The 26,460-nt window shown below is 43.6% G+C and overlaps 2 protein-coding genes across 2 annotated transcripts; both read left to right on the top strand.

Annotated features, from left to right (window-relative positions):
• Window positions 1–2,999: 2,999 nt before the first annotated feature.
• fndc10 (fibronectin type III domain containing 10) lies at window positions 3,000–3,851 on the top strand (the record flags this gene model as incomplete). Its single annotated transcript, XM_084315826.1, has 1 exon — window positions 3,000–3,851. The coding sequence occupies one exon, from the start codon at window positions 3,000–3,002 to the stop codon at window positions 3,849–3,851; it is 852 nt and encodes a 283-aa protein (XP_084171952.1).
• Window positions 3,852–17,912: 14,061 nt separating this feature from the next.
• ssu72 (SSU72 homolog, RNA polymerase II CTD phosphatase) lies at window positions 17,913–24,902 on the top strand. Its single transcript, XM_084316398.1, has 5 exons — window positions 17,913–18,197; window positions 19,744–19,887; window positions 21,805–21,944; window positions 22,240–22,358; window positions 23,570–24,902. The coding sequence occupies exons 1-5, from the start codon at window positions 18,118–18,120 to the stop codon at window positions 23,669–23,671; spliced, it is 585 nt and encodes a 194-aa protein (XP_084172524.1). The 5' UTR covers window positions 17,913–18,117; the 3' UTR covers window positions 23,672–24,902.
• Window positions 24,903–26,460: the final 1,558 nt, after the last annotated feature.

The raw sequence follows: 26,460 nt of genomic DNA, 5'->3' as shown, positions 1-26,460 counted from the left end.
ATGTATAATAGGGTCCCCTCATATCTCTCAAATTATTTTATGTGCTTTAGGGACACCCACTCCTATGCAACGAGGGGCAGTTTAACTGATATCAAACTGCATTTTTAGTAGCTCAATGGGGGAAAATACCTTTCGGTACTCTGCAGCCTATGAGTGGAACAAACTGCCAGTGTCCATAAAAGTGTTTGTCTCAGAAAGACATTTTTAAAAAGATATGAAGAAATGGCTTAGTCACGTAGGATGATGATATATGGGGGTGTGCTGTAGACTTTGTGTTTTATTTGTGTTATTGCATTTTTTTTTTTATTGTATTGTATTTGTCTTATTTGTGCATGGTGCATACTAGACATCTTGTCCATTGTCCATTGTGAGGACCACAATGGAAATAAACCGTAAGGTTTTATTGTGTTTTAATCCTCGACGATTTTAGATTATATGTGATGGCTGTACATGTTGTGTACCGGTATTGTATGTAATTTTGATTGTCAAATTAATTCAATCAATAAATCAATCAAACTTGTAAGTCGCTTTGGATAAAAGCGTCAGCTAAATGACTAAATGTAAATGTAAATGTTAATTAGTTTTGTTCAGGCTATATATAAATGTTCCCCAGTGCCTAAACAACAGTTCAGACTGCCAAATCAATACAAAGACTAGGCAAAACCCATTTTCCATAATATGTCCCCTTTAAGAGCTATATCAATAAATAATGTGACTTTAGTGAAAATGCTCGTTTTGATTATTGGGGTATGTATGGTGTGGTGACAATAGACAAGGTCCACCGCTTGAGGTCGCTGTAGGCCACCCACCCTTCAATTTTAGACATTCCAACAGGCTAAAATAATATATAATTTGGACCTATGTCTCTTTGATCATATATCATTTCGTTAACACTCAGTTAACACTCAGCAACACACGTTGCTATAATAGTAGTCCGTTAGCACTCCGACACGAGGCCCTGTATAACCTGGTACAACTCAATGGGTTAGAAAAGGAAGGGCATTTTGTGTGATGTGGCAATTTATCATCTACCGCCTTTCATTTTACCGCCTCTGTATTTGCATGGGTGGAGCTATTTTGACGCTAAAAGATCGATCGGTGAGTGGGTCGAGAGAAGCGGGTGGGAAGCTGGAAGCTGTATCTCGACATGTGTCCATGCTCGACAAAATTCTCCCTCATCAACCCACAGAGCTGCAGACTGGAGCGGGAGCTCTGATGACGCTCGCCGTCGACTAAAGACGCACTTCTTCAACCATTATCTGAAATAATAATAAAATAAAAAAAAAGGTCTAACCCGGTCCCTAACTAACCTTACTGTCATGCACTTGTCCTAATAAACTAACCTACACTGTAGCACGCAACACTTTGATGAACATTGTTACTCAGCTGATAGAGTTGTGCCCTTCCTGATGACTTGTCGTACAGAACTTGTAAGTCGCTTTGGATAACGAATGATGAATTGAAAATGGAGGACCCTGATGTAAACAAGACACAAGTCTTTCTCTGGTCTGCATCCCCTTAACAATTGTGTGTATTGAGCTCCTGTATTGTACCCATTCTGCAATCTGTTAATAAAGTTTTCAATCAATCAAATTCAATCAATCAATAAAAGCGCCAGCTAACTAAATGTAAATGTAATGTAAATGCATCTAATTGACTTCTTAATGAGTAGTTGACCACGTGTGCGTTCCTCGTCAACTCGTAAAGTCGGATGTTAGACTCGAACGGCCGACCAAGTGGTAAACACCAGTTGTAAACGCGGGTAGGTTCCACGATATACGTAACACGTTTACTATAGTTGTAAATTGACTGCATTGTGTGACGTTGTGAGGTTACACTGACCCTTCACCTTTTGTGGTGCAAACATGATTTATTTTGAACAACATAGAGTAAGTATCACGAGGCATCATCAGAAATATGATGTTGACATGATGGGATTCCTAAAAATCTGCTCAAAGCACCTGCATCAAGAAAGAAAGGTTGAATAATCTGTCTGAATCTGCTGCCTTCCTGGTCCTGACTTTACGACCTAACTAGCGACCCGCGTGCCATCACCTTATTTTATTTTATTTAGTCTCATGATACAGATACCGATATGCCCTACTTTGTATTATTGCACAATGTCGTTCTATTGGATTCTTATTATATATTACTATTGTAATTATGCACATCGTTGCGGGCAAGACCCCCCGCATTTCATTGTATACTTGTATGCCGTGACAAATAAAACTCTTGTATCTTGTATGATACATTTCAGACTTGACGACGATGATGATGATGATGATTGATGACCAACCGAACGCACCATAACATTTAGCGCGCGCACACACTCTCTTGCATGCGCGCGCGCCAGAGCCCCGTGCACAGACAGACGGGAGGGAGGGAAGAGAGACCCAGCTTGATGATGATGATGATGGCACGATACCGTTACAGCAAAAGTAAGTGATCGATTTTAATCTGAACAACAACATAATAGCCTATAGGTGTCTGAACGTTAGGTGACCCACGTCAGGTTTTACATTGAATTCCGCTAGTAATCGCTGCATAAAGGTAACCTCACAAGGTCATCACTTGAAGCTCATACTGTCCGTTATTTAGCTTGATGATTAATTGTTGTTTTTTCCTGTCACAGATTTGCTCTCGTGCGCGGCAGCGACTAGAGACGGATTCCATCGTGATGTAGTAGGGCTGCTCTCTGTTGTTATGGCAGCCAACGTGCCCAGCGTGAGTCTCTGCTGATCCGAGCCACTATGTCTGAAAATAATTCGACTGAAGAAGGGAGGGGAATGAAAAGGAGACCAGCACTACTGGTCTTCTCTGTGGCGCTGCTCTGCACGGTTCACCAGACCAGCTCCTCAACCAGCGCCCCATCAGAGGTGGGTGGAAGAAATAATAACATGGCTGTGCCCCGAATCTGGCCCAAACAGACTAACATCAGTTTGAGCTATTTTGGCAACGAAACATTTGGCAATCGTGGCAATACAAGTAGACCTATGATGATGACCCCAAAACGCCAGGAGCGCGCAGGTCGCATGAGCGGTTTCCCCTTCAACGCCAGCAGAGGCAACGCTCCCACCGTGACATCCGAGAGGGCAAGCGGAGCGCATTGGATCGCCACGGAAGACGACGGGGCACCGCTGTGTGCCTACCGCGTGTTCGAGGGCGGCGTCGGGGGGCAGCTGTGTTTTCGACACACTAAGCTTGGGTTTCGGTGTCACCGTGGAGACTGCAGGACCGCGGTGTCTCGGGGGGGGACGCTGGTCGCGAACATGCTGACCAATGGCAGCGTGCTATTACAGTGGTCCCACCAGGGTCCCGGGGAAAAGATTCAAGGAACGACCAAAGCGCTAACGCCTGGCCCCGAGAGACAGACTGGAGCTGAACAGACGACTGTACTAGGGAACCTTGGGGAGAAGAACTGGCTTCATACTCCCCCTCCGGAAAGGGTTTCCAGTAGGAGACATCACAGACGAGGCGGCTTTGAGCTGAGCTGCTGGTGGAACGGAAGCTACACGCAGTTCGAGTGCGCCGGTGTCCATCTTGGCTCCGGCTGCCGGGACTTCCTGCTGACCGAGCTGCACGAAAACGTCCCGTACCGCGTCTGCCTGCGCTCCCTGGCCTCGCCGGTCCACTCGGGACCGGCCCATGAGAGAGCGGGCCCGGCCCCGGGGGACTGTGTAGAGTTCACCGTGTCTGCGTCCGGGATGCAGGACATTGTTGTTGCCATGACGACGGTGGGGGGAGCTATCTGTGTGATGCTGGTCATCATCTGCCTGCTGGTGGCGTATATCACCGAGAACATCATGAGCCCCGCGACGCAGCACACGTACTCCTACCACTCTCACCGCTGAGGTCATCACATACTGCCATCACACACACCGCTGAGGTCATCACATACTGCCACCACACACACCGCTGAGGTCATCACATACTGCCACCACACACACTCTCACCAGTGAGGTCATCACATACTGCCACCACACACACCGCTGAGGTCATCACATACTGCCACCACTCTCACCGCTGAGGTCATCACATACTGCCACCACACACACCGCTGAGGTCATCACATACTGCCACCACACACACCGCTGAGGTCATCACATACTGCCACCACACACACTCTCACCGCTGAGGTCATCACATATTGCCACCACACACACCGCTGAGGTCATCACATACTGCCACCACACACACTCTCACCACTGAGGTCATCACATACTGCCACCACACACACTCTCACCGCTGAGGTCATCACATACTGCCACCACACACACCGCTGAGGTCATCACATACTGCCAGTGCCACCACACACTCTCACCGCTGAGGTCATCACATACTGCCACCACACACACCGCTGAGGTCATCACATACTGCCACCACACACACTCTCACCACTGAGGTCATCACATACTGCCACCACTCTCACCACTGAGGTCATCACATACTGCCACCACACACACTCTCACCACTGAGGTCATCACATACTGCCACCACTCTCACCACTGAGGTCATCACATACTGCCACCACTCTCACCACTGAGGTCATCACATACTGCCACCACACACACTCTCACCACTGAGGTCATCACATACTGCCACCACACACACTCTCACCACTGAGGTCATCACATACTGCCACCACTCTCACCGCTGAGGTCATCACATACTGCCACCACTCTCACCACTGAGGTCATCACATACTGCCAGTGCCACCACACACACTCTCACCACTGAGGTCATCACATACTAACTGCCACCACCAGGCACACACACTATCACCAGTGAGGTCATCACATACTGCCACCACACACACTATCACCACTGAGGTCATCACATGCCACGCACAACACGCTGTGCTCAATACTCATAACAACAAGCTACACACATCTGTCAGTAACATAACATTTCATCGATGAACCATATCTCCGCTACTCATAATAATAACCACATAATCTACACCTCCAGACATGACTTGATAGTCAAGCACAATTTTAGCCAGGGCATCCCTACTTAAAGGTAGAATCTGTAATGGTGTCAAACAGCGACCTCTAGGCAAAAGAGCCCAGTATTGGTATTGCACTTTGTTTACATTTGTTTTGGTCTGATGTGCGGTCTGTGAGTTGAGTGGGGATAGGAGGGAGGGGTTGCTATTGTTGGCCACACCTCAGGCTCTGCCAAGAGAAGTCTGCGTTACAGATTCATTACAGATTAAAAGCTGATTCATTGTGCTCATAATCTCACACATATTCCCAAAACTATGCCTTAGTGAGATATTAACAGCTCCTGGAAACGCATACTGGTATGCAAATACCTTGATATATATATCATATATATATATGTATTTATTTATTTTTATTATTTCACTAACTGAGGGTACTTGTTACTTCCTGAAATATATACATCATAATGACATCACACATCTTAACATCAAACCGAATAAATGTATACAAGATGGTTTATAGTTTTGGGATATGTGATTATGATGATAACTAATCAGCTTTTATTTACTTTTGGTGGAGTGTTCCTTTTTAACCACAACATGTGGCTGTGGTTTACTTTGGCCCGATTCTGAAGGACACAGCATGTCTTGAAAACCTCTGCACTGAGTTAGAGAACCAAAACAATTCATTACGTACCTACTGTATGGTTCAGAATGGCCACTGTATCCATTTTATTATTGTTATTATTGTTATTATTGTCATTATTATTATTATTATACTCAGCGTATGTCTGTGATCAGTCTCATCAGTCTGTATGCTGGTAATGCATACATGCCATAATAATTATGAAGTGGATTTGGGTCCAGCAGAACGCTGTGACACATCCCAGGCTAGAATACATCACATGTCTAGAACACACGTTCTGATTGGCTGCAGACATAGGCCATGCAGCAGTGTGAGGAGAGTACAGTTAGGCAGAAATCTCAATTTGGCAAAAAAAATTACTTATGTAATTATCGTATGAGGCTAACGATATGTAACGCTTCCATCTCCGTGTGTGTGGTGTGTGTGTGTGTGTGTGTTGGTTAGGGATCTGATTGTCCCCTGACTCTCGGCAGACGTCCATTGTTACTAAGATCGGTGATTAACCTGAGCTGTCCAGGGCGTCGGTTTTACTCCTGGAGTATTTCCGATAAGGAAAAGACAGGCTGAAGAGATTTGTATGATTGTATATTGAAGAAGCATAAATTCATGTTTACCTGTTGTCTCTGTCATTAGTCCTTGTATTGATTGATTGATTGATTGATTGATTGATTGAAAACTGTATTAACAGATTGCAGAATGGGTACAGTACAGTACAGCTCAATACATACAATTGTTAAGGGGATGCAGACCAGAGAAAGACTTTCGTCTTGTTTACATCAGGGTCCCCCATTTTCAATTCATCATAACATATATGACATACATGACATACATGATGTATCATAAAAACCAGTCGATCTACTAGAGAATGGAAACATGTCACCATTCCTATTTATTTTTCATTTTATGTGGTTTACATTTAGATTACAGGTTTTCTTTTTAAATTATTATTATAATTATAAAAAATGTTGTATTACATTATTTTATTTTTTACCATTTATCAGTGTGGGATATATTCACATACACTCTTTGATAATCTAATCTGTAGATTAATAAAACTATTTGAAACGTTCCCATTGTATATCCGAATATAGGTCTTCTTTTCAGTGTTTTCCATAATGTACACAAACCCAGACACTAAATACAATGAATAAATACAATTGAAAACTCATATTTATACATATCTAGTGTTAGTTCCTGCATCAGGAGCTCAGTCAATCAGCTAGAGAGTCTGTTTACATTTGGATTCCTGATCGCGCCTTTAAACTAAAATGACAGAATGAGTTGGGTAGATGGTTAAACTGACAACAAAACAAACAAAGGTCAAATGATTAGCGTTATTATTCAACGTATAAACAAAGATAATATAAAACTGCATGTCAAATACAGTTATGTCTAATAAAGATTTAAATGAATTTGCCTGAATGGAATCCAAAGTCTTCTATCGCAGACATCTTGGTCACTAACAACAGGTGATTGTTTCAGTTTCAGTTTATTTAAAAAGGATAGTACACATTAATCAACATTACTGTAAATGTGCCAGTTTTAGCCAGCTGGCTAATTCGCAACTGTAGTCTTTTTGGCAATATGTTATAAAACCATACACCTAAAACAGAAGCATTAAAAGTAAAACAATATTTACAACACAATCCAACATAATAGTAAAAGCAATAACAAAATACACAATGAACTGATTAAAAGTGGTCACATGTTTGATTTGTTAATAGCCAGGTCTTTTTGTAAAGGTGTGGTAGGTAGCACAGTATCTTATTTCAGTTGGTAGGATGTTCCAAAACTGAGCGGCTCTGACTGCAAAACAGGATTGACTGAATGAGCTGGACCTCCCTGTCTCCCTGTGAGTGGCTGTCCCGGAGTGATGACCGGAGTGCTGGACGTCCCGTGATGACACCCACCCAGGATGCGACCCTCTCTGCGTGTCCCCCTGTCTCCCTATCTCCGGCTGTCTCGTAGGGATGACCGGAGTGTTGGACGTCCCGTGATGACCGGGAGGATACGACCCTCTCTGCGTCGCCTCCTGTCTCCCTGTCTTCGGCTGTCTCGGAGTAATGACCGGAGTGTAGAACGTCCCGGGAGGACGCGCCCCTATGCCTCAAATAGATCCGCTATCAGTTCTATCTTTATTCTTTTAAAATGTTCAGTTGCTATCACTATCAGCTCTATATTAATTTTTTTTAAATGTTCAGTTGCTATCGCATGCACTCATCTGTGTTTCACTACACGCATGGGTGCATGCTTACCAACTGTTCGCCTGTTTTTTAATGCAACATGCAACACTACTATCACCGACATCTAAGAAGTATGGAAACAGCACGGCACAGGACAAGAAGGCCCTACAGAGAGTGGTGCGCTCAGCCGAGCGTACCACGGGTATTGCACTACCACCCCTGCAGGTCCTATACAACAAGAGGTGCAAATCCAGAGCCTGCAGAATAATGAAAGACCCTCACCACCCCAACAACAGCCTGTTCAAGCTGCTGCAGTCAGGCAAACGCCTGCGAACACCAGCAACTAGGACAGAGAGACTTCGGCTCAGCTTCTTCCCCCAGGCCATCAGAGCCTTGAACACTGAACTCTCCACACACACACAAGCACACATGAGCACACACACAACACACACACTGTACACACTCACACACTAGCAGCCACTCTAACATGAGCACACACACACACACTCATGCTGCACACGCTCACACTTATGGTCACTTTACAAAAGGAAAGGTCACTTTAAGAATAGTATAGTATAACTTGAGATTGTATAATATAGCATTGTATAGCAGTGTACATAAAGACCCAGTGCCTCATCCGTAGCTAACAGTGTATTGCACTACCACAGGACCTAGCATGTCCTACCATGCTCTGTAAATAACTCATGTATATACCGATATGCCCTACTTTGTTTACTTGCTTTATTGCACAATGTCGTTCTATTGGATTCTTATTATATATTACTATTGTATTATGCACAATCGTTGCGGGCAAGACCCCCCGCATTTCATTGTATACTTGTATGCCGTGACAAATAAAACTCTTGACTTGACTTGACTAAGAAGGGAGATCCCCCCTTGAATGGCCCTTCTAAGGTTTCTCTCCTCCACATTGCCTGTGGTGCATTTTTTCCTATTGCTAGGTTTTAGTGAGTTTTTCCTTACCTTCGCGTGGGGTATGTCTGGGAGTGTTGCATTTATTTTTCATTTATTTGAATTTTTTGGACCTGGTATACTTGTTTTTTTTCTTGACTTATTGTGTTGTTTCTTCTTGACTTGTTTAAAGAAGACGTGTCAGACGAGACTGCAATTCGAAACTGGCCCCTACAAATGTCCTAACCCAGTTGTACAATAAAGACCAAGCATGGCTTTGTCAGTATTCCAATGTACAGTGCCCCCCCCCCTACCCAACCCCCCCCCCCCCCCCCCACCTCCAATGTACAGCCCCACCCAACCCCACCCCACCTACCCAACCTCCTCCAATGTACAGTTTCTATGTCAAATGTATGTCAGTATTCCAATGTACAGTGTGTGTCCCCCTACCCAACCCCCCCCCCCCCCCCCCCACCTCCAATGTACAGCCCCACCCCACCTACCCAACCTCCTCCAATGCACAGTTTCTATGTCAAATGTATATACACTCTTTTTCTGGATTTTTTTAGTATCACAAACAGTACTGTATTTGCAAATCTGGTATGTCATAAATGTATAGATGTAGCAGTGCTGTCTATCTGTATGTCGTGTGTGTCATATGATGAATTGAAAATGGGGGACCCTGATGGAAACAAGACGAAAGTCTTTCTCAGGTCTGCATCCTCTTAACAATTGTATGTATTGAGCTGTACTGTACTGTACCCATTCTGCAATCTGTTAATAAACTTTTCAATCAATCAATCAAAAAGTCTCTGTTAAGCACTTTGAGCTGCATTCTGTGTATGAAAGGTGCTATATAAATGAAGATTATTATTAAACGGCACAGTACAGTCCCCTCTCTGGGTAGATCTTGTGGACCTATTATGAGATGTTTTTTGTTTGACAAAAGTACTGAGAGGCATTGTAATCAAGTAGCAGGTGATTGTGGTTAAGATGACCAGCGTGGCCAGAGAGCTGTGGGACTGCACCATATTATACAGGTCATGAGGACACTATGAATAGACTGCATGTAGGACTGAAGCACATGCATAATAAATCATGTCATATCCCACAGGAATGCCTCAAGTTGGGTCAAGCTAAGATACTCTAGTAAAGAAAGACAGTGATAATGAAAATGGAACAGTTCCTATTTGCTACTGTGTGTTTTATCGTTAAAGGGGCAGTTCACCCAAACTTTAAAACTGTTTTCCCCTTTACCCTGTGTAATATGTAATCTATCCATCGAAGTACACTCCCGTAATAATGAATGGAGGTATACTTTGGTAGAAAGTAGTTCCTACATGAAACTGCTCACAACAAGGTCTGCGGATTATCCTGAGTAACCGGCTAATTTCTGGAAAGAGACATTGCTTTTGAGTTTTTCAAAGGTATTTTTGGTGCTTTGAGCGCAACACAAACTGAGTGCCACTCAGCTCCGTTGTATTGGAGTGATCTCTACGGCGGATATCTCTAAATCTAAGGGGTGCCCAACCTTTTTTGAACCAAGATCTACTTTTTAATTTACCACCTAGCCGAGAGCTACCAGCCAAAATTGTATATTGTAAGCCGTCATTTGAGGCTTTATAAAAGCAGCATAATGAACACAAATCTGTCAGTGCCGAGTCCGACCTCATCTTAAATAACAAACAGCATTGCTTGTTGTAGTTAACAAAGAGAGGCAGAGTTGATTTAGCAGCGAGCCCCTGTCTGGAACCCTGGAGCTATACTAAGGAGTTCCTGCTCACTCTCTCGACACGGACCTGTGTCTTCCGTCCGCAGTAGCACCAGAGTGCACCTGCTCTCGCCCCAAGAACATTCCCAATTCCTGTCTGTTGTACATTTCTGGATGTAACTCTTGTCTGCTTGGGGAATACTATTAAATATCCTGAAACGCTCCATTCTCTCTTCTCCTGTGTTCAGCTATTGGGCTCTGCTTAAAACCCATTCGCACACCCTGACGCACCAAACAGGGGGTAGAATTCGGGGTCCTCCGTCTGAATAGATAGGGGGGGGGGGGGTGAACAGAGGCCTCAGAGGAAAACTTCCTCAGGGGGCATGTTCCCTGGGAAGGGACTTTCTTAAAAGAACAGCTGTGGAATACTCATTTTTAGAGCCCTTTAGCTGACAAAGAGGATGATAAGGCCCCCATACCAGTGTTATTAATAAGACAAGCCAAAGGGATCTCTTATCAAGTGAGGTTATGGGAACCTTTGTTTCTGGAAATGGCACACATACAACTTTAAACAGTTCTAACAGGTCTCTATCTCTACCTCATTTTGCATTTTGTTGCATTTTGTACTTTCGTTTTGTATATTGTATATTTTGTATAATGTTTGGTCTTTATTCCTTTGACTTTTTTAATGTATGAAGCACAATCTTATGGGGCGCATACAGTTTAGTTTTAGTTTAGTTTACTCAGTTTATTTGAGGGACAGTGCATATTAATCAACAGTTTATACATTTATAAATTAATACAAATAAAAAAAAACTGTAAATATGCCAACATTAGCAGGGTTGCTAGTTTTCAGGTGTAGTCCCTGGGCTAGATGTTTAAGCCAGAAAAGAAACAGAAAAAATGGAAAAAATATAGCTAATATAAAAACAGTTTAAAACATATTATGTACATTCACTCTCTAGGCATAATTTTTTTTTAATAAAATAGAATAAAAAATAAACAGGGACAAATACAGGGACAAATCAAAGCTATACATGTATAAACACTGTATAGACAGGCACACATATGGCAGGCACACCATATGATAATCACACATATACATAATCATAAATCATATAACCACATAATCACAATAAGGACAGTCAGGCTAGTAGGCAAGCATACTGGGGCTGGGCAGCTGGACTGCGATGTGACTTGCTAATGGTTATGGTCACAGACCTGATTTTGTAACAGCCATGATTTGAGTGTGTGTGTGTGTGTGTGTGTGTGTGTGTGTGTGTGTGCGTGCGTGTGTGTGTGTGTGTGTGTGAAGGACCTGAGTGTATTAGTACTGCAGATGTGTGATGGGATGGTGTTACAGAAGGCTGATTTGCTAAATGCGCTTTTTCTACCTGGGATGATGACATTTCCCTTTACCACTGTTCTGGTGAGCCTGCTGCTTTCTGTTAAGAACTGTGAGAGAGGTGGTGGGGTGTACATAAGTTATTTAGGTCCTGTCAATAGTATTTTTTTAATGATTCGTTATGGCGTAATCAATACTTCCATGCGTATAAATTGCGTTCGCGACCTCCATGTTTTGGGGGTAGTCATCAGAAACCTCGGATCCGGGATTCGGTTCCCATCCGTCGGGCAAGAACTGTGGAGACTGGAACACGGATATGCAACGAAAAGATGCACCCGTCTTCAAGGCCTTCAGTAGGTTTTGTGATCTGCATGGCCTCAGCCAGCTAATCACCCAACCCACACGTGTATGTGAATCAACTCAGACTACCATTGACCTCATTCTGACCTCCGACAAGTCCAAGATCTCAAATAAAGGGGTTATAGCATGTGGGTTAAGTGATCATTATATGATATTCTGTACCCGAAAAAAACTAAAACAAAAGGCTGGCTGCCACAAAACAGTCACATCTAGAGACCTCAAAACCTACTCTAGCGAGGCCTTCAACCTTGAACTGGAGAGTCTGGACTGGTCAGATGAACTCAATGGTACACTGGTTGACGAAACATGGCTTGGTTTCAAAACCAAATTCTCAGCAATACTAAACGACATGGCCCCCCTAAGAACCACCAGGGTAAAAAATCGCGCTGAGCCGTGGATGCACTCCGAAATACTGGCCGCTATGAAAACCAGAGACAAAAAATGCTCTGAGTTTCGTAAAAGTCAGTCAAAGCTTACTAAAAGCACGAGCAGTGAACTCCAAGCCCACGTGACTGAACTCAAACTAGAAAGAAACAGACTAAGAAACGACGTAAACTCCATGATCAAAACTGCAAAAAAGAATTTCATCAATGACAAAACTGAGGAAAACAAAAACAAACCACGTGAACTTTGGAAATTACTCAATAATCAACTAGGATGCAGTAAAAAACTTAAAACCAGATTCTCAAACATAAACATAAAAACTGACAACACGCTCATCACAGACAAGCTGGATGTAGCCAATTACTTAAACATTTTCTTCACAAACATAGCCACAACACTGGTAAACAAACTACCCTCCCACTCAGGGCTTTATGGGGTAGAACACATAGTAGCTTTCTACAAAAACCTAGGGGTCCGCAAGGACGACTTCAAGCTGGAAATGGTAACAACAGATGAGGTACTCAATAAACTGAGCGCCCTCCAACCTAACAAGGCCACTGGCCATGACAACATCCCCTCCAAATTCCTCAGAGACTCAGCAGCCGCCATCACACCAATCATCACACACATAATAAACCTCTCCATAAAACAGGGACACGTCCCCAAGGACTTCAAAATTGCGAGGGTGACCCCTCTGCACAAAAAGGGCAGCAAATTAGACCCAGGCAACTACCGCCCTGTTTCTATTCTCACCTCCATCTCGAAAGTCATGGAAAAAATAGTCTACGAACAGGTCGAAAAGTACCTAGCGGAAAAAAATCTAATCTACGAATTCCAATCTGGCTTCAGAACATCCCACTCCACTGACACATGCCTTCTCTATTTGAATGACCACATCAAACAAGAGGTGGACGCAGGCAAATACTGCGGCATGGTCATGCTGGACCTACAAAAGGCCTTTGACACGGTCAATCACTCCATTCTGATTGACAAGCTAAAAGCAATTGGTTTTGATAGTCTATCAGTGAGCTGGATGCAATCCTACCTTGAGGGGAGGGAACAGATGGTGGAGGTAAACGGTACCCTATCCCCCCCCCTCACAGTGAGCTGTGGTGTTCCACAAGGAAGCATACTAGGACCGCTACTGTTCCTAATTTATGCAAATGACATGTCGTCAGCTTGTGACTGCAACTTGTTCCTGTTTGCGGACGACTCAGCCCTGCTGGTCTCTGACAAGAACAAGTTACAGGTTGAAAAAACCCTCAGCTCGGAACTAGGCAGAATCTGCATATGGCTCGCTGATAACAAACTATCATTACACATGGGCAAAACAGAGTCCATTCTCTTCGGTTCAAATAACAAACTCAGCAAGACCGACGGCTTCTCAGTTACAGTGGGTGACAATATTGTCACAAGGAAAGATGAAATTACCTACCTGGGGTCCATCCTAGAGGCTAATCTCTCCTGTGACAAAATGGCATCCAATGTAATAAAAAAAGTCAACCAACGAACTCGATTCTTGTACCGGATCTCCTCTCTGGTAAACAAGAACACCCTGAAGACTCTGGCAGGAGCACTCATTCAGGGGTACTACGACTATGCTTGCACCTCATGGTACCAAAGCACCTCAAAGGCGCTAAAAACAAAATTACAAACATCTCAAAACAAACTGGTCAGACTACTGCTTGACCTTACTCCTAGAACCCACCTCACCCCTGCCCACTTCGACAACCTAGGATGGCTTAGAGTAGACGACAGAGTACAACAACTTGCAATGGGCCTGGTCTACAAGATACACTACACGACCAAGGTACCCATGTACATGTCAAAATACTTCCCAAAGGTCAGTGAATACCACGATCACAACACCAGAGGGAGCTCCACAAATCATGTCAAACCCAGATTCGGCTCAAATAAGGGACTAAACACGTTTAGCAATTATGCCACATCAATGTGGAACGCCCTACCCAAAGCTGTAAAGGAATGTGGATCACTACCCACTTTCAAAACCTCTCTCAAGGGACACCTACGGGAGACTGCAATTCAACACTGGCCCCTGTAAATATCCTAACCCAATCATTCCAACCCCCTCCAATGTACAGTCATTTACCTAGTATGGTTTTGTCAATAGTTCAATGTACAATTGTGTTTGTTTGTACAGTGTCTCCTCCCCCCCCCCCTCAATGTACAGTGTTACTTGTTTATACAGTGTGCCCCCCGCCCCCCCCCCCCCCCCCCAACCACCTCCAATGTAAATTACCCAGTATGGTTGTCAATATCCCAATGTACCCAACCCCCCCCACCCAACCTCCAATGTACAGTTTCTACGTCAAATGTATATACTCCCTTTTCTTGACTCCTTCTGTATCACAAACAGTACTGTATTTGCAAATCTGGTATGTCATAAATGTATAGATGTAGCAGTACTGACTATCTGTATGTCATGTATGTCATATATGTCTATATGAATTGAAAATGGGGGACCCTGATGGAAACAAGACAAACGTCTTTCTCAGGTCTGCATCCCCTTAACAATTGTATGTATTGAGCCGTACTGTATTGTACCCATTCTGCAATCTGTTAAATAAAGTTTTCATTCATTCATTCATTTCACTCTCTCTGGAGCTTAACGGAGTTTCGATTCCTGGCTCGAGGAGCTTGTCGCGGCTCATGCGCATGCGCGCGCTCAACCAATCAGAGGGGTCTGCAGAAATGGAGCTCAACCAATCAGAGAGGGGTCTTCAGAACTGGAGCTACGAAATGTAGAGACGCGCTGTAGAGACGCCGCAACACTCCAATAGGGTCCAGCTGCAGACTCGGAGCCTCGAGGTCCAGATTGGTACTTCCGACCGCCACAGGACTTCCGACCGCCACAGGACTAATGCGGAAGTATCTCGAAGTACGTCTGACGTATCTCGAATTACGTCTGACGTTTCTCTTCATAAAATAATATAAAATCAGCAGCATGGGGAGGGGAGGTACAGGTAGTAGAAGACATAGAGGTACAGGTCACATAATTATAGTACAGTGGAGAAGTAAAAATGGAATAAAAAGGCAGTGTAAACAATATACAATATTATTAACTCTAATAATAACACGCCTCGCGGGCTCATTATAATACGAGTCACATAATTATAGTACAGTGGAGAAGTAAAAATGGAATAAAAAGGCAGTGTAAACAATATACAATATTATTAACTCTAATAATAACACGCCTCGCGGGCTCATTATAATACGAGAGCCGTGGGTCTGCATTGTATAGAGCGGATCCCCCGGCCGTATTCAAGCGCTGGAGCGCTTTGCGATGGATCAAACTGTATTAATATAGTAGTAATAATAGTAGTTGGCTAGTTGCGCGCTTCTGGCCACCTCCCGCAGTGCGCGCATACACACATACTGTCTGTAGCTATACAGTACGTGCAAAATTAATTGTCAAGAGCCTCATCTCATCTGGCTCTGCAAATAGATCTAGAGTCTGAATATCATATAATAGCCTGCTGATGATCTCTCTCTCGAGTCAAATCCATTCTGAGAACGGAATGCAGTGCCCGCGACGAGGGTCTTGATTGATTGATTGATTGATTGATTGATTGATTGATTGAAAATTGTATTAACAGATCATGCTGGACCTACAAAAGGCCTTTGACACTGTCAATCACTCCATTCTTGATTGAACATTTTATTAACAGATTGCAGAATGGGTACAGTACAGTACAGCTCAATACACACAATTGTTAAGGGGATGCAGACCAGAGAAAGACTTTCGTCTTGTTTACATCAGGGTCCCCCATTTTCAATTCATCTATACATTTATGACATACCAGATTTGCAAATACAGTATTGTTTGTGATACAAAAAGAGTCCAGAAAAGAGAGTATATACATTTGACGTAGAAACTGTACATTGGAGGAGGTTGGGTAGGTGGGGGGGGGGGGGACTGTACATTGGAGGTGGTTGGGGGGGGGGGGGGGGGGGGGGGGTCGGGTAGGAGGGGTGGGGGGGGGGGGACACACTGTACAACTGTACAAGCAAAACTGTACATTGGAATATTGACAACCATACTTGGTCATTTACTGTACATTGGAGGGGGTTGGGTTACAACACAGGAGCAGAGTATAAACAACAGTACAGTACTGTTTCTCATTCCTGTACTGTTGTTTATACTCTGCTCCTGTGTTGTAACCCAACCCCCTCCAATGTACAGTAAATGACCAAGTATGGTTTTGTCAATATTCCAATGTACAGTTTTGCTTGTACAGTTGTACAGTGTCCCCCACCCCTCCTACCCGACCCCCCCCCAAGGCGAAAGTCTTTCTCTGGTCTGCATCCCTTAACAATTGTGTGTATTGAGCTGTACTGTACTGTACCCATTCTGCAATCTGTTAATAAAATGTTCAATCAAGAATGGAGTGATTGACAGTGTCAAAGGCCTTTTGTAGGTCCAGCATGATCTGTTAATACAATTTTCAATCAATCAATCAATCAATCAATCAATCAATCAATCAATCAATCAATCAATCAAGACCCTCGTCGCGGGCACTGCATTCCGTTCTCAGAATGGATTTGACTCGAGAGAGAGATCATCAGCAGGCTATTATATGATATTCAGACTCTAGATCTATTTGCAGAGCCAGATGAGATGAGGCTCTTGACAATTAATTTTGCACGTACTGTATAGCTACAGACAGTATGTGTGTATGCGCGCACTGCGGGAGGTGGCCAGAAGCGCGCAACTAGCCAACTACTATTATTACTACTATATTAATACAGTTTGATCCATCGCAAAGCGCTCCAGCGCTTGAATACGGCCGGGGGATCCGCTCTATACAATGCAGACCCACGGCTCTCGTATTATAATGAGCCCGCGAGGCGTGTTATTATTAGAGTTAATAATATTGTATATTGTTTACACTGCCTTTTTATTCCATTTTTACTTCTCCACTGTACTATAATTATGTGACTCGTATTATAATGAGCCCGCGAGGCGTGTTATTATTAGAGTTAATAATATTGTATATTGTTTACACTGCCTTTTTATTCCATTTTTACTTCTCCACTGTACTATAATTATGTGACCTGTACCTCTATGTCTTCTACTACCTGTACCTCCCCTCCCCATGCTGCTGATTTTATATTATTTTATGAAGAGAAACGTCAGACGTAATTCGAGATACGTCAGACGTACTTCGAGATACTTCCGCATTAGTCCTGTGGCGGTCGGAAGTCCTGTGGCGGTCGGAAGTACCAATCTGGACCTCGAGGCTCCGAGTCTGCAGCTCGACCTGGACCTCGAGGCTCCGAGTCTGCAGCTCGACCCTACTCCAACGTCGTCCAACTCTCTGCGTAGGAAAATGCTTTGGTGTGCGCGCGCGCAAACCACGCCCCCATATGACATGGACTTTTAAAGCCGTACTTCTTCGGCTGCACTCCTCGGATTCCGCCATTTTAACAGTCTTCTTAACGAAAAGAAAGCTGTCCGTTCAGTCGCTCTCTCGTTACTATTTGCGTTTTTGTTTAATTTGACCTAGAGGTCTTTTCTCGTATTTCCCGTATTGTCTCGGAGATCAAACGAACAACCTATTTTCTAAACCCCCGACACTATTCTATTCGATTATTGCGTTCAGGAACGTCGCGATGCCGAGCCACCCGCTTCGCGTAGCGGTAGTGTGCTCGAGCAACCAGAACCGCAGTATGGAAGCGCACAACATCCTCAGGTAAAACTAGCCACGTCGAAGAGGAGAAAACGACTACAAATGTCTTTTTTCCACGAAGTCAACGATTATGTGTTGAAGCCTTTTTACCGTCGTTCTTCAGCCCCTCAAAAATAACACCGAGAGAGAGAGAGCTTGGTGACAGTTGATCTGTCTGGCCTCCATACTGCTTCAACAATGGGCTCCACAGTTGAACCGCAGCTCTTTAAATGTCATGCCAGCGCCGTGGCGCACTTTTCTTTGGACGGCAACTTGTGTTTTTTTTTTATTATATTCATCCAAACTGTCACACACGGATTTTTCCTCCAAACAAAGACCGTCTACATGACGCCATCCTCAAAGAATATCAGTGTAGTTTGTTGACAGGCTTGTGTAACTAAAGCGCGTGCGCCACCTTCTCCCCAACTGTGTTCCGGAAGGGAGGGCGGGGCTTTCAGCTGAGTGACAGTTTCAGACAAACCACACAGAATAACGTTCATGTTCATGCGTGTGTAGGGATAGGTGCTTTAGCACAGACTCATCACAAAGCCCTAGCAGGTTTCCAATATGTAATGCCGGTATTGGGAGTTTTTTTTGGGGGAGGGAGGCAGGACTGGGAACAAATCGGCATGCCCTGATTTAGTCGCTTTGTTCCAAGGTGGAAATGAGAAAAACAACTTGTTTCACTGACCAAGACAATTGCCCAGGAGAAAGAATATTCTTGTGTTTAATTTAAATGTAATATAATTGTATTTACAATATTTATTGATTCTGTTTTTTCATCTTTATCAGTTCCTTTGGCAAATTTATTTTGGGGGGGGGGGGGGGGGTTGCAAAACGCTCAGCTTACATGTGAATCTAGTGTTAATTGCAAGGTATCTTAAGACTTGAAACAATTCTTCCAAGCCTGACCCAGTTGGAATCGGTTTTGAGCTGGAATTGGTTCTTGAGACCCATCTTTCGTGTAGGTGAAGGCTGTTGATGGATTTCACCATCGCCCGCCTGACTGACTTGCTGTGGCACTTTCTACACTTCAACCATATTCATTAGCCAACCTCTATTGACTAAACCTGATTAGTAAATTGGTAGGGCTTCAGTGTTGGCTTTCCTTTCACATACTTGGAAATTCACTTGCCGTCTTCTCCAGAGTCAGACTAAGATAGATACTTATTTATTCTATCATCTGCTAGCTTAGCACAAATTAATGGAAATGGATACGGACCACTAGCCTAGCTTAAAACGCAGGGAGGTGCTTTTGGCCAACAGCTTCCATTAATTTGTGCTAGCTTGCAGCAGAATGGCTTTCTACTCTACGCACGAATGAGGAAATTCGTATCCATCTTCTTGTCGCACTCTGGGGAAGGATTAAGTGCATTTCTCATAATGTTGGCATGTTGCTTTTTAACACATCTGGGTAAAGGGGATATGTTATAATAATAATATTGCAGGCAAAAGGACAGACAAGATGTCGGTGATGGGATGAAAGGCAAATCATTTCCGCTACAACATATCACGAATGGAATGTTAACTTTCATTAATGTCACTCTCTTGTCTCCTCCTGTCTCTACAGCAAACGTGGATTTGATGTGCGTTCATTTGGGACCGGGTCCCACGTCAAGCTTCCCGGTCCAGCTCCAGATAAGCCCAATGTGTATGACTTCAAAACCACATATGAACAGATGTACAACGACTTGGTCCGCAAGGACAAGGATCTGTATCCCCCACACGTGTTGCACGTATATACAGACTCATGTAGCCAGGTTTTCCATATAAAAAGAAAAAAAGTAGTATTGTTCTGTCATTATTTGTATTTGGTCACATCTTCATGGTTATGACCAGAAAGGAATGCAGTGTAGCACAGGCTTCATGGTTTAAATAGTGTTATTTAATTTAAAGGGGCATTTATTTGTGCTTATCGTTCTGTTGTGAGGGGAAACATGTGATGGACATAAAACTCGGTGCCCCCCCCCCCACACACGCACACACACACAAAATACTCCAGCCGAGAGCAGGCATCTAGTGAACTGCAGTAGTTCCTAAACTCTTTCCTCAAGGTAGGCCGCCTGCAGTAGAAAATAATTGAGGAGATACTCTCTGTAGTTCACTGGAGGTCTGCTTTCCACCAGCTTATGGGGTCCAGGGGGGGGGGGGGGGGGGTGCCCACGGTGTTGAGACGGAACATCACATATCCTCCTCACAACAGAACGACAAAGGTTGAAAATTAGCGACGTGGCCCTTTTAATTATAAAAGTGTTACCCTGGTGATCCGTGACCTTTTTCTGTGGCTGTACCACGTCGGTAGATTATTTGTATAACAGCCGGTACTGAAAATACCACAATACTTTTAAGGAAACGTACCCCGCTTGGAAAACTGTTCCTCTTCTTTGTGTGAGTAGCCTACATGCAACCTCCATGTTGGTCAACGGCAATTTTTCACCTAGAATGGAGAAAACCTAAAGATTGTAACAAATATTCACATGTGTTGACTTGTGCTTACTTGCTAGGTTCTATGAACATGAAAGCAAAACTAAAGTGCAAAGTCTCAAATGAAAAGGTAAGAAAATGATGAGGCTAAAGTCTGTTACAGCAATAGTTTGTATAACAGTATAAGTAACAGCTGAACGGTTTGATTTATAGCACCATTTGAGTAGTAATTCACTCAAATTGGAAGGTCAACTGGGGTTAATGCCTTGTACCTAAGGGGTTGATGCCTGGTACCTAAGGGGTTAATGTCTGGTACCTAAAGGAAGAGGCTAACATGGGAAATGTGCTTACAGTCTTCTCCAGAGTCGGACAAGAATATGGATACCAATTTCCTCTGCGTTCAGTAGAATGCTGCAAATTAGCCTAGCTTAGCACTAATTAATGGAAGCGGATACAAACCACTAGCCTAAAACTCCAGGAGAGGTGTTTTTGGCCAGCAGCAACACTAGCTGGTTCGTATCCACTTTCATTAATTTGTGCTGTGCTAGGCTAGCTTGCAGATGTATGGCATTCTACTGAACGCACAGAGAGGAAATTGGTATCCATCTTCTTGTCTGACTCTGGAGTACACTAAGCGCATTTCCCACAATGTTGGTGTGGCCCTTTAATGCCCTCCATGAAACACACTAATCCTAGTATTCTAAGATTGTGCATTGTCATAAACGGTGACGTGGCTGTTCTGTGCCTCCTAAGATGGCTGTGATGGAATACTATGAAATAATGGGGGCATACAGAATCCAGCTGCTTAATTTTACAGACTAGACTATGAAAACAAAGGAGATTGCTGTGTTTGGGTTTTTAGTATTTTTTAAACCGCAAAGCGGCAGTACGTCAGCCATCACAAGTGGTACTAAAAATGCCCCCTCCTATAATTAACTTGCATGAATGGTGGGTCTTTAGAAAGTCCACTAGATGGCACTGGTTGCTATAATACAGATGCATGCAACTGACTCAACATTCAGTGTTCCGTTTATTATTATTATTTTTACTCATCTTGCGTCAGAGTTCCTGTTGCTTTTCTACTGTGCTGCATCTGTCTACACAGCGATGGGTGGGATGAAGAGGGTAGCATGTAGAATAGTTTTTGGGAGGTTTTAGTTTTGTTATTGCCCCCCTGCTGTGTTCCTTAACCCGCCCGCTCCCCCAGATACACACAGAATGGAATCCTGCACATGCTGGACCGCAACAAGCGCATCAAATTGAGACCGGAGCGCTTCCAGAGCTGTAAGGATCAGTTTGACCTGGTCGTCACGTGTGAGGAGAGGGTTTACGACCAAGTTCTGGAGGGTGAGGCTTCTTTATAAACTCTTTAAAATGGATAGTTTAGGATTTTCGGACCAATGATGGTGTTGATCGGTGGCAGTCCTGTTCCTCGTACTAGCTCCGGATAGTTGGCAACGGATCAATGCCGAGACAATGCGGTCAAGCTCCTGTTTTTGCAAGCTTGACTGAAGCTCATTCACATCCACTTTGTGTGCACTGAGGAGTCATTCTCAGTGAGCCTTGGAACCTAAGATGCTGGTGAAGATGTGTGGTAATAATAACCGGGTGAAGTCTTGGTGTTTTCCTCTCTGCCCTACAGATCTGAGCTCCAGGGAGCAGGAGACCTTCCAGCCGGTTCACGTCATCAACGTAGACATTCAGGATAACCATGAGGAGGCCACACTGGGGGCCTTCCTGGTCTGTGAGCTGTGTCAGTGTGTGAGTGTCTCGTGTATGTAGCTCTGTGGCACAATATGGTAACCCCCTTATAGTCTATTTATTTAATTAACTGGTCGGGGTTGGTCGTAGTCAACAAAGGCTCGATTAGTTTTCCATGCTGAGAAATTATCGGCACACGTCTGGTAAGTATGAGTTTTAAAGAGGTCATTCTGCATTACTGCACGTGGGAAACTAAAAACTTTACAGATTTGTGTTGACAAAGAATTTCTGTACTCGGGGACGACGGCTCTAACCCATTGAAACCGGGAAACACATTTGTGTGTATATTAGGGATGCACCGATCTGACTTTTTCAGTCCCGATACCGATACCTGGGTTTGGGTATCGGCCGATACCGATCCGATACCCATTGTCTAATTTCTTTTCTCCAAAAAAGTAAAAAAATATATTTTTTTTATATATATATATTAAAATATATTTAGTTTTTAAGAATTGTAAAGGATCACAAGTGTGTTTTTGATTTGTTGTAAACAAAGACAGAAAATAAACTTCATTCAATTAATAAACTGTATGCCTCACTGTGTGGAAGAGACTGGGATCATTCTTTTGTGCAAGGCAACATCAGGCTTGACTTAAAACATTACTTTCCTAACTTGGTGAAACTAAATGTAATGAATTAACACATGGATATAAATGTACTGAATGGTTATCTTATTTATAAAAAAAATCCTGTATATTCTTTTTACCGATATCCGATCCAGCTATTTTACTGATATCGGCGGCCGATACCAATATCGGATCGGTGCATCCCTAGTGTATATGCAGGCTATATAATGCATTATTAGCAGGTGTCTTAGGTCTAAATGGGCTAATGGTCGAACAAGTGGAATTGGTTAAATTCTGAAAAGTGTAAGATGACATGCAGAAAGAATTGGTGTGAATAGAATTGCATATATATAAATCACCTATTCATGAACATGGATTTGCTCATACATGGTTTACAGGCATCAATGTAAGCCGTTACTGTTAAATTGAACATATGAGCACAACAGGTGAGCTCAAGGTCTGTGTCCTAGGAGGTAGATTTTCTCCAATAATAGTGCAACAAATGAGAGGAATCATGGAAGCAAAATGGCTGTATCAGCATAAACCTACATCCCTATGACTGGTTGAATGGTGTTAGATGGGACTGGTGCTGTGGAGGAAAGGTTGACCGGTGTTTGACGTGGTTTCTTCTTCCCCTCTTCTCAGATCCAGCACACGGACGACATGGAGGACGACATTGAAGAGCTGCTCCAGGAGTTTGAGGATAAGAGCAACAGGCCCTTTCTCCACACCGTCTGCTTCTACTGACGCAGTCTCCGACCATAATGTGCGCAATAAAAGCATCCTCTCCAGATCACAGGCCAACATGCTGGTGGAGCAGAGTTGCCTGAAGCCTTGTGTGCCTACTGATCTCACTTGGCCAGGGCTTAGGCCCACCTAAGAGACATATGTTAGGGTAGATGTTGGAACGTGGGAGGCCGTGTTTATCACACCTCTAAAAGGATCACATGAACATATACCGCCGCACTATGACTTATGAGCCAATCTGGTCTCAGATCAGTACTAAATACAGGTGCTGGATTTGAACCCAGGATTCTGGGAAGCCAAACCTCTACTGGTTGGCCAGAGGCCCCGCCCCCCCCATCTGCCCCCTCATTCATTCATTCATGTTGGCTCACTAGGCTTCAGGCAGTGCAACTCTTCTTCACTGGCGCATTGATACACAAACACACACACAACAACCTGACTTCTGCACCTGCACAATGCATGAGGAGGAGCATTCCTCTCGCTCTGCCTTTCCACCTCAGACCCCCACTCTCACGCTCTACAGTGAAACCACTCAAGGTGAACAATTCCCCCTCGAGCAAACAAATGACCCCTCATCTAGTCCCTCGTCAGAGGGTTCATCTAGTCCCTCGTCTCTCAGAGGGTTCATCTAGTCCCTCGTCACGGAGGGTTCATCTAGTCCCTCTGAAAGAAGAGGGTTCATCTAGTCCTTCGTCTCTGAGGGTTCACTGAGTCCCTCTGAAAGAAGAGGGTTCACAGAGTCTCTCTGAAAGGAAGAGTTTTTTTATTTTAAGTATTGCACATTGATGCTGAATGCGTTTTTCTTCGGGAAAAAAGAAATCGATTATAAAGTTAATTATTTAGATGTGATTATGTCACATTCTATTCCCGAACAGGGATATTTAAATGTGTTTATTTGGGATCAGAAGTGATTTGAAGTGAATGCGTGTTTTGGTGTGACTGTTGAGTCAGAATGATGTCATGTGGTGGGAGGAGGTTAATGATTAATAATCAAACTGAGGCCATATGGGTCTTTTTTTTCTTTCTTTTATGGCCCCTCACCTTATTTCCATTGTGTTCATTCATATTTAAACTCAAGATTTCCTACCTTTTCAGGGCATAGTATTTTTTTTCTTTTGTAAATGTCAATGAATTGAAACATTGTAATTATTTACAAAATGCAAGCTCAGTCCAGAGTGCCTGAATTTCTGTATGTACATAATGATCTAGTAAAGGAACGAACATCTCTTGAGGAATGTTTCATGACTTTTTCTTTTGTATGTGTGCTTTACCAATGATGGTGTTGATTTCAGTCCTTTTTCAGCACAATCCATGTTGTTCCTCATACTAGCTCCGGCTAGTTGGCCACAAACTAATGCAAAGTCAATGGGGTCAAGCTCCTGTCTGTACAAGCTGACTGAAGCTCATTGAAATCTACTGCAGTGTCACACAAAGTCCATTTCAGTGAGCTTCAGTTTGAACAGCAGTGCAGCTAAACTTAGATATTGGAAGAGCTCCAGTCCAGACCAGAGGTTCTCAACCTTTTGGTCAAGGACCCACAAAACGTTAATCATTAGGCCACGGATACGCATTTGATAAGATCTAGTTTCAGGGACCCCCATCTGATAGAAATATCTTGTTACTATGATTCTGTCAAATTCTGTAGCTGAGATCCCAGTGGAGAAAGTGAAACCTCTAATCAATTAAATGGCGAAATGTAACTTGGAACCCCCTCAAGGACCCCTTACAGTAGCCTCCACATGTAGCAGGTTTTAGGAAAGTTATTGGAATTGTTTTGAAAATATACTAACTATATGTATATATAACTAGGCATATTCCAAAGTGCGTTCCCTGATGAAATTGTCTAGGAAGTGGATCCCAAAGTAAAAAAATGCCTGATGGTGGAAAAGTCATGGGATCACTATAACCAATAGGCTTCTTGGGTCATTAATGTGCACCGCAAATCTGAAAAGACTCCAACGAAAGGTTTTAGATAAATTGAAGGTTTGGCCTGATTGTTGCGCTAGTGGAAAGGTCTTGGGGTCAAATGTGCACAGCAAATTTTATGGAAAGCGCTATCGCATTGAAGGGTAAATCCAGAATATCCAGACACTGGGATATAAATATACCAGCCCTACTGCATGCGTTCTTCTTTGTGTATGTCTGTTAAATAGCCATTATACACATCAGTCATTCAAATGTAGCTTTCAAAGACAAACTCATCAACAAGGTTCTGAACAGTCTGGCCGACAATATTGACATGGTTCTGAAAAATCTGGCCGACACTCGACAAGGTTCTGAACAGTCTGGCCGACACCATCGACAAGGTTCTGAACAGTCTGGCCGACACCATCGACAAGGTTCTGAACAGTCTGGCCGACACCATCGACAAGGTTCTGAACAGTCTGGCCGACACCATCGACAAGGTTCTGAACAGTCTGGCCGACACCATCGACAAGGTTTTGAACAGTCTGGCCGACACCATCGACAAGGTTCTGAACAGTCTGGCCGACACCATCAACAAGATTCTGAACAGTGGCCGACAACACACTAACACAAGGTTCTGTCGATCGTAGTGTACGATACCTCTGCCATATCCTCCTGAGACCCAGCAATACATTTTTGTACACTAGTGCCCATTGGTTTTAGCTTAATTCCTCTAATACTATACATGTCACTCTATTGAGTCCCGACGTTCCTTACAGAGGACAACCGTAGCTTTCCAATGACATATCATGTGTTGGGGTGTGACCATGCAAACTTGCTTTTTTGTCTTTTCAAAATGGCTGCCAACTCAAAAGCCACATTGT

The sequence above is a fragment of the Notolepis coatsorum genome (genome assembly GCF_963971535.1).
Source record: "Notolepis coatsorum genome assembly, chromosome: 6".
NCBI classification, from domain to species: domain Eukaryota; kingdom Metazoa; phylum Chordata; class Actinopteri; order Aulopiformes; family Paralepididae; genus Notolepis; species Notolepis coatsorum.
This window is presented reverse-complemented; position numbering and strand designations above follow the sequence as displayed.

Coding starts and splice junctions, on each gene's coding strand:
- ssu72 (XM_084316398.1), top strand. CDS start 18,118: ATGCCGAGCCACCCGCTTCGCGTAGCGGTAGTGTGCTCGAGCAACCAG. Junction 18,198..19,743: donor GAAGCGCACAACATCCTCAG/GTAAAACTAGCC, acceptor CTGTCTCTACAG/CAAACGTGGATTTGATGTGC. Junction 21,945..22,239: donor TTACGACCAAGTTCTGGAGG/GTGAGGCTTCTT, acceptor TCTGCCCTACAG/ATCTGAGCTCCAGGGAGCAG.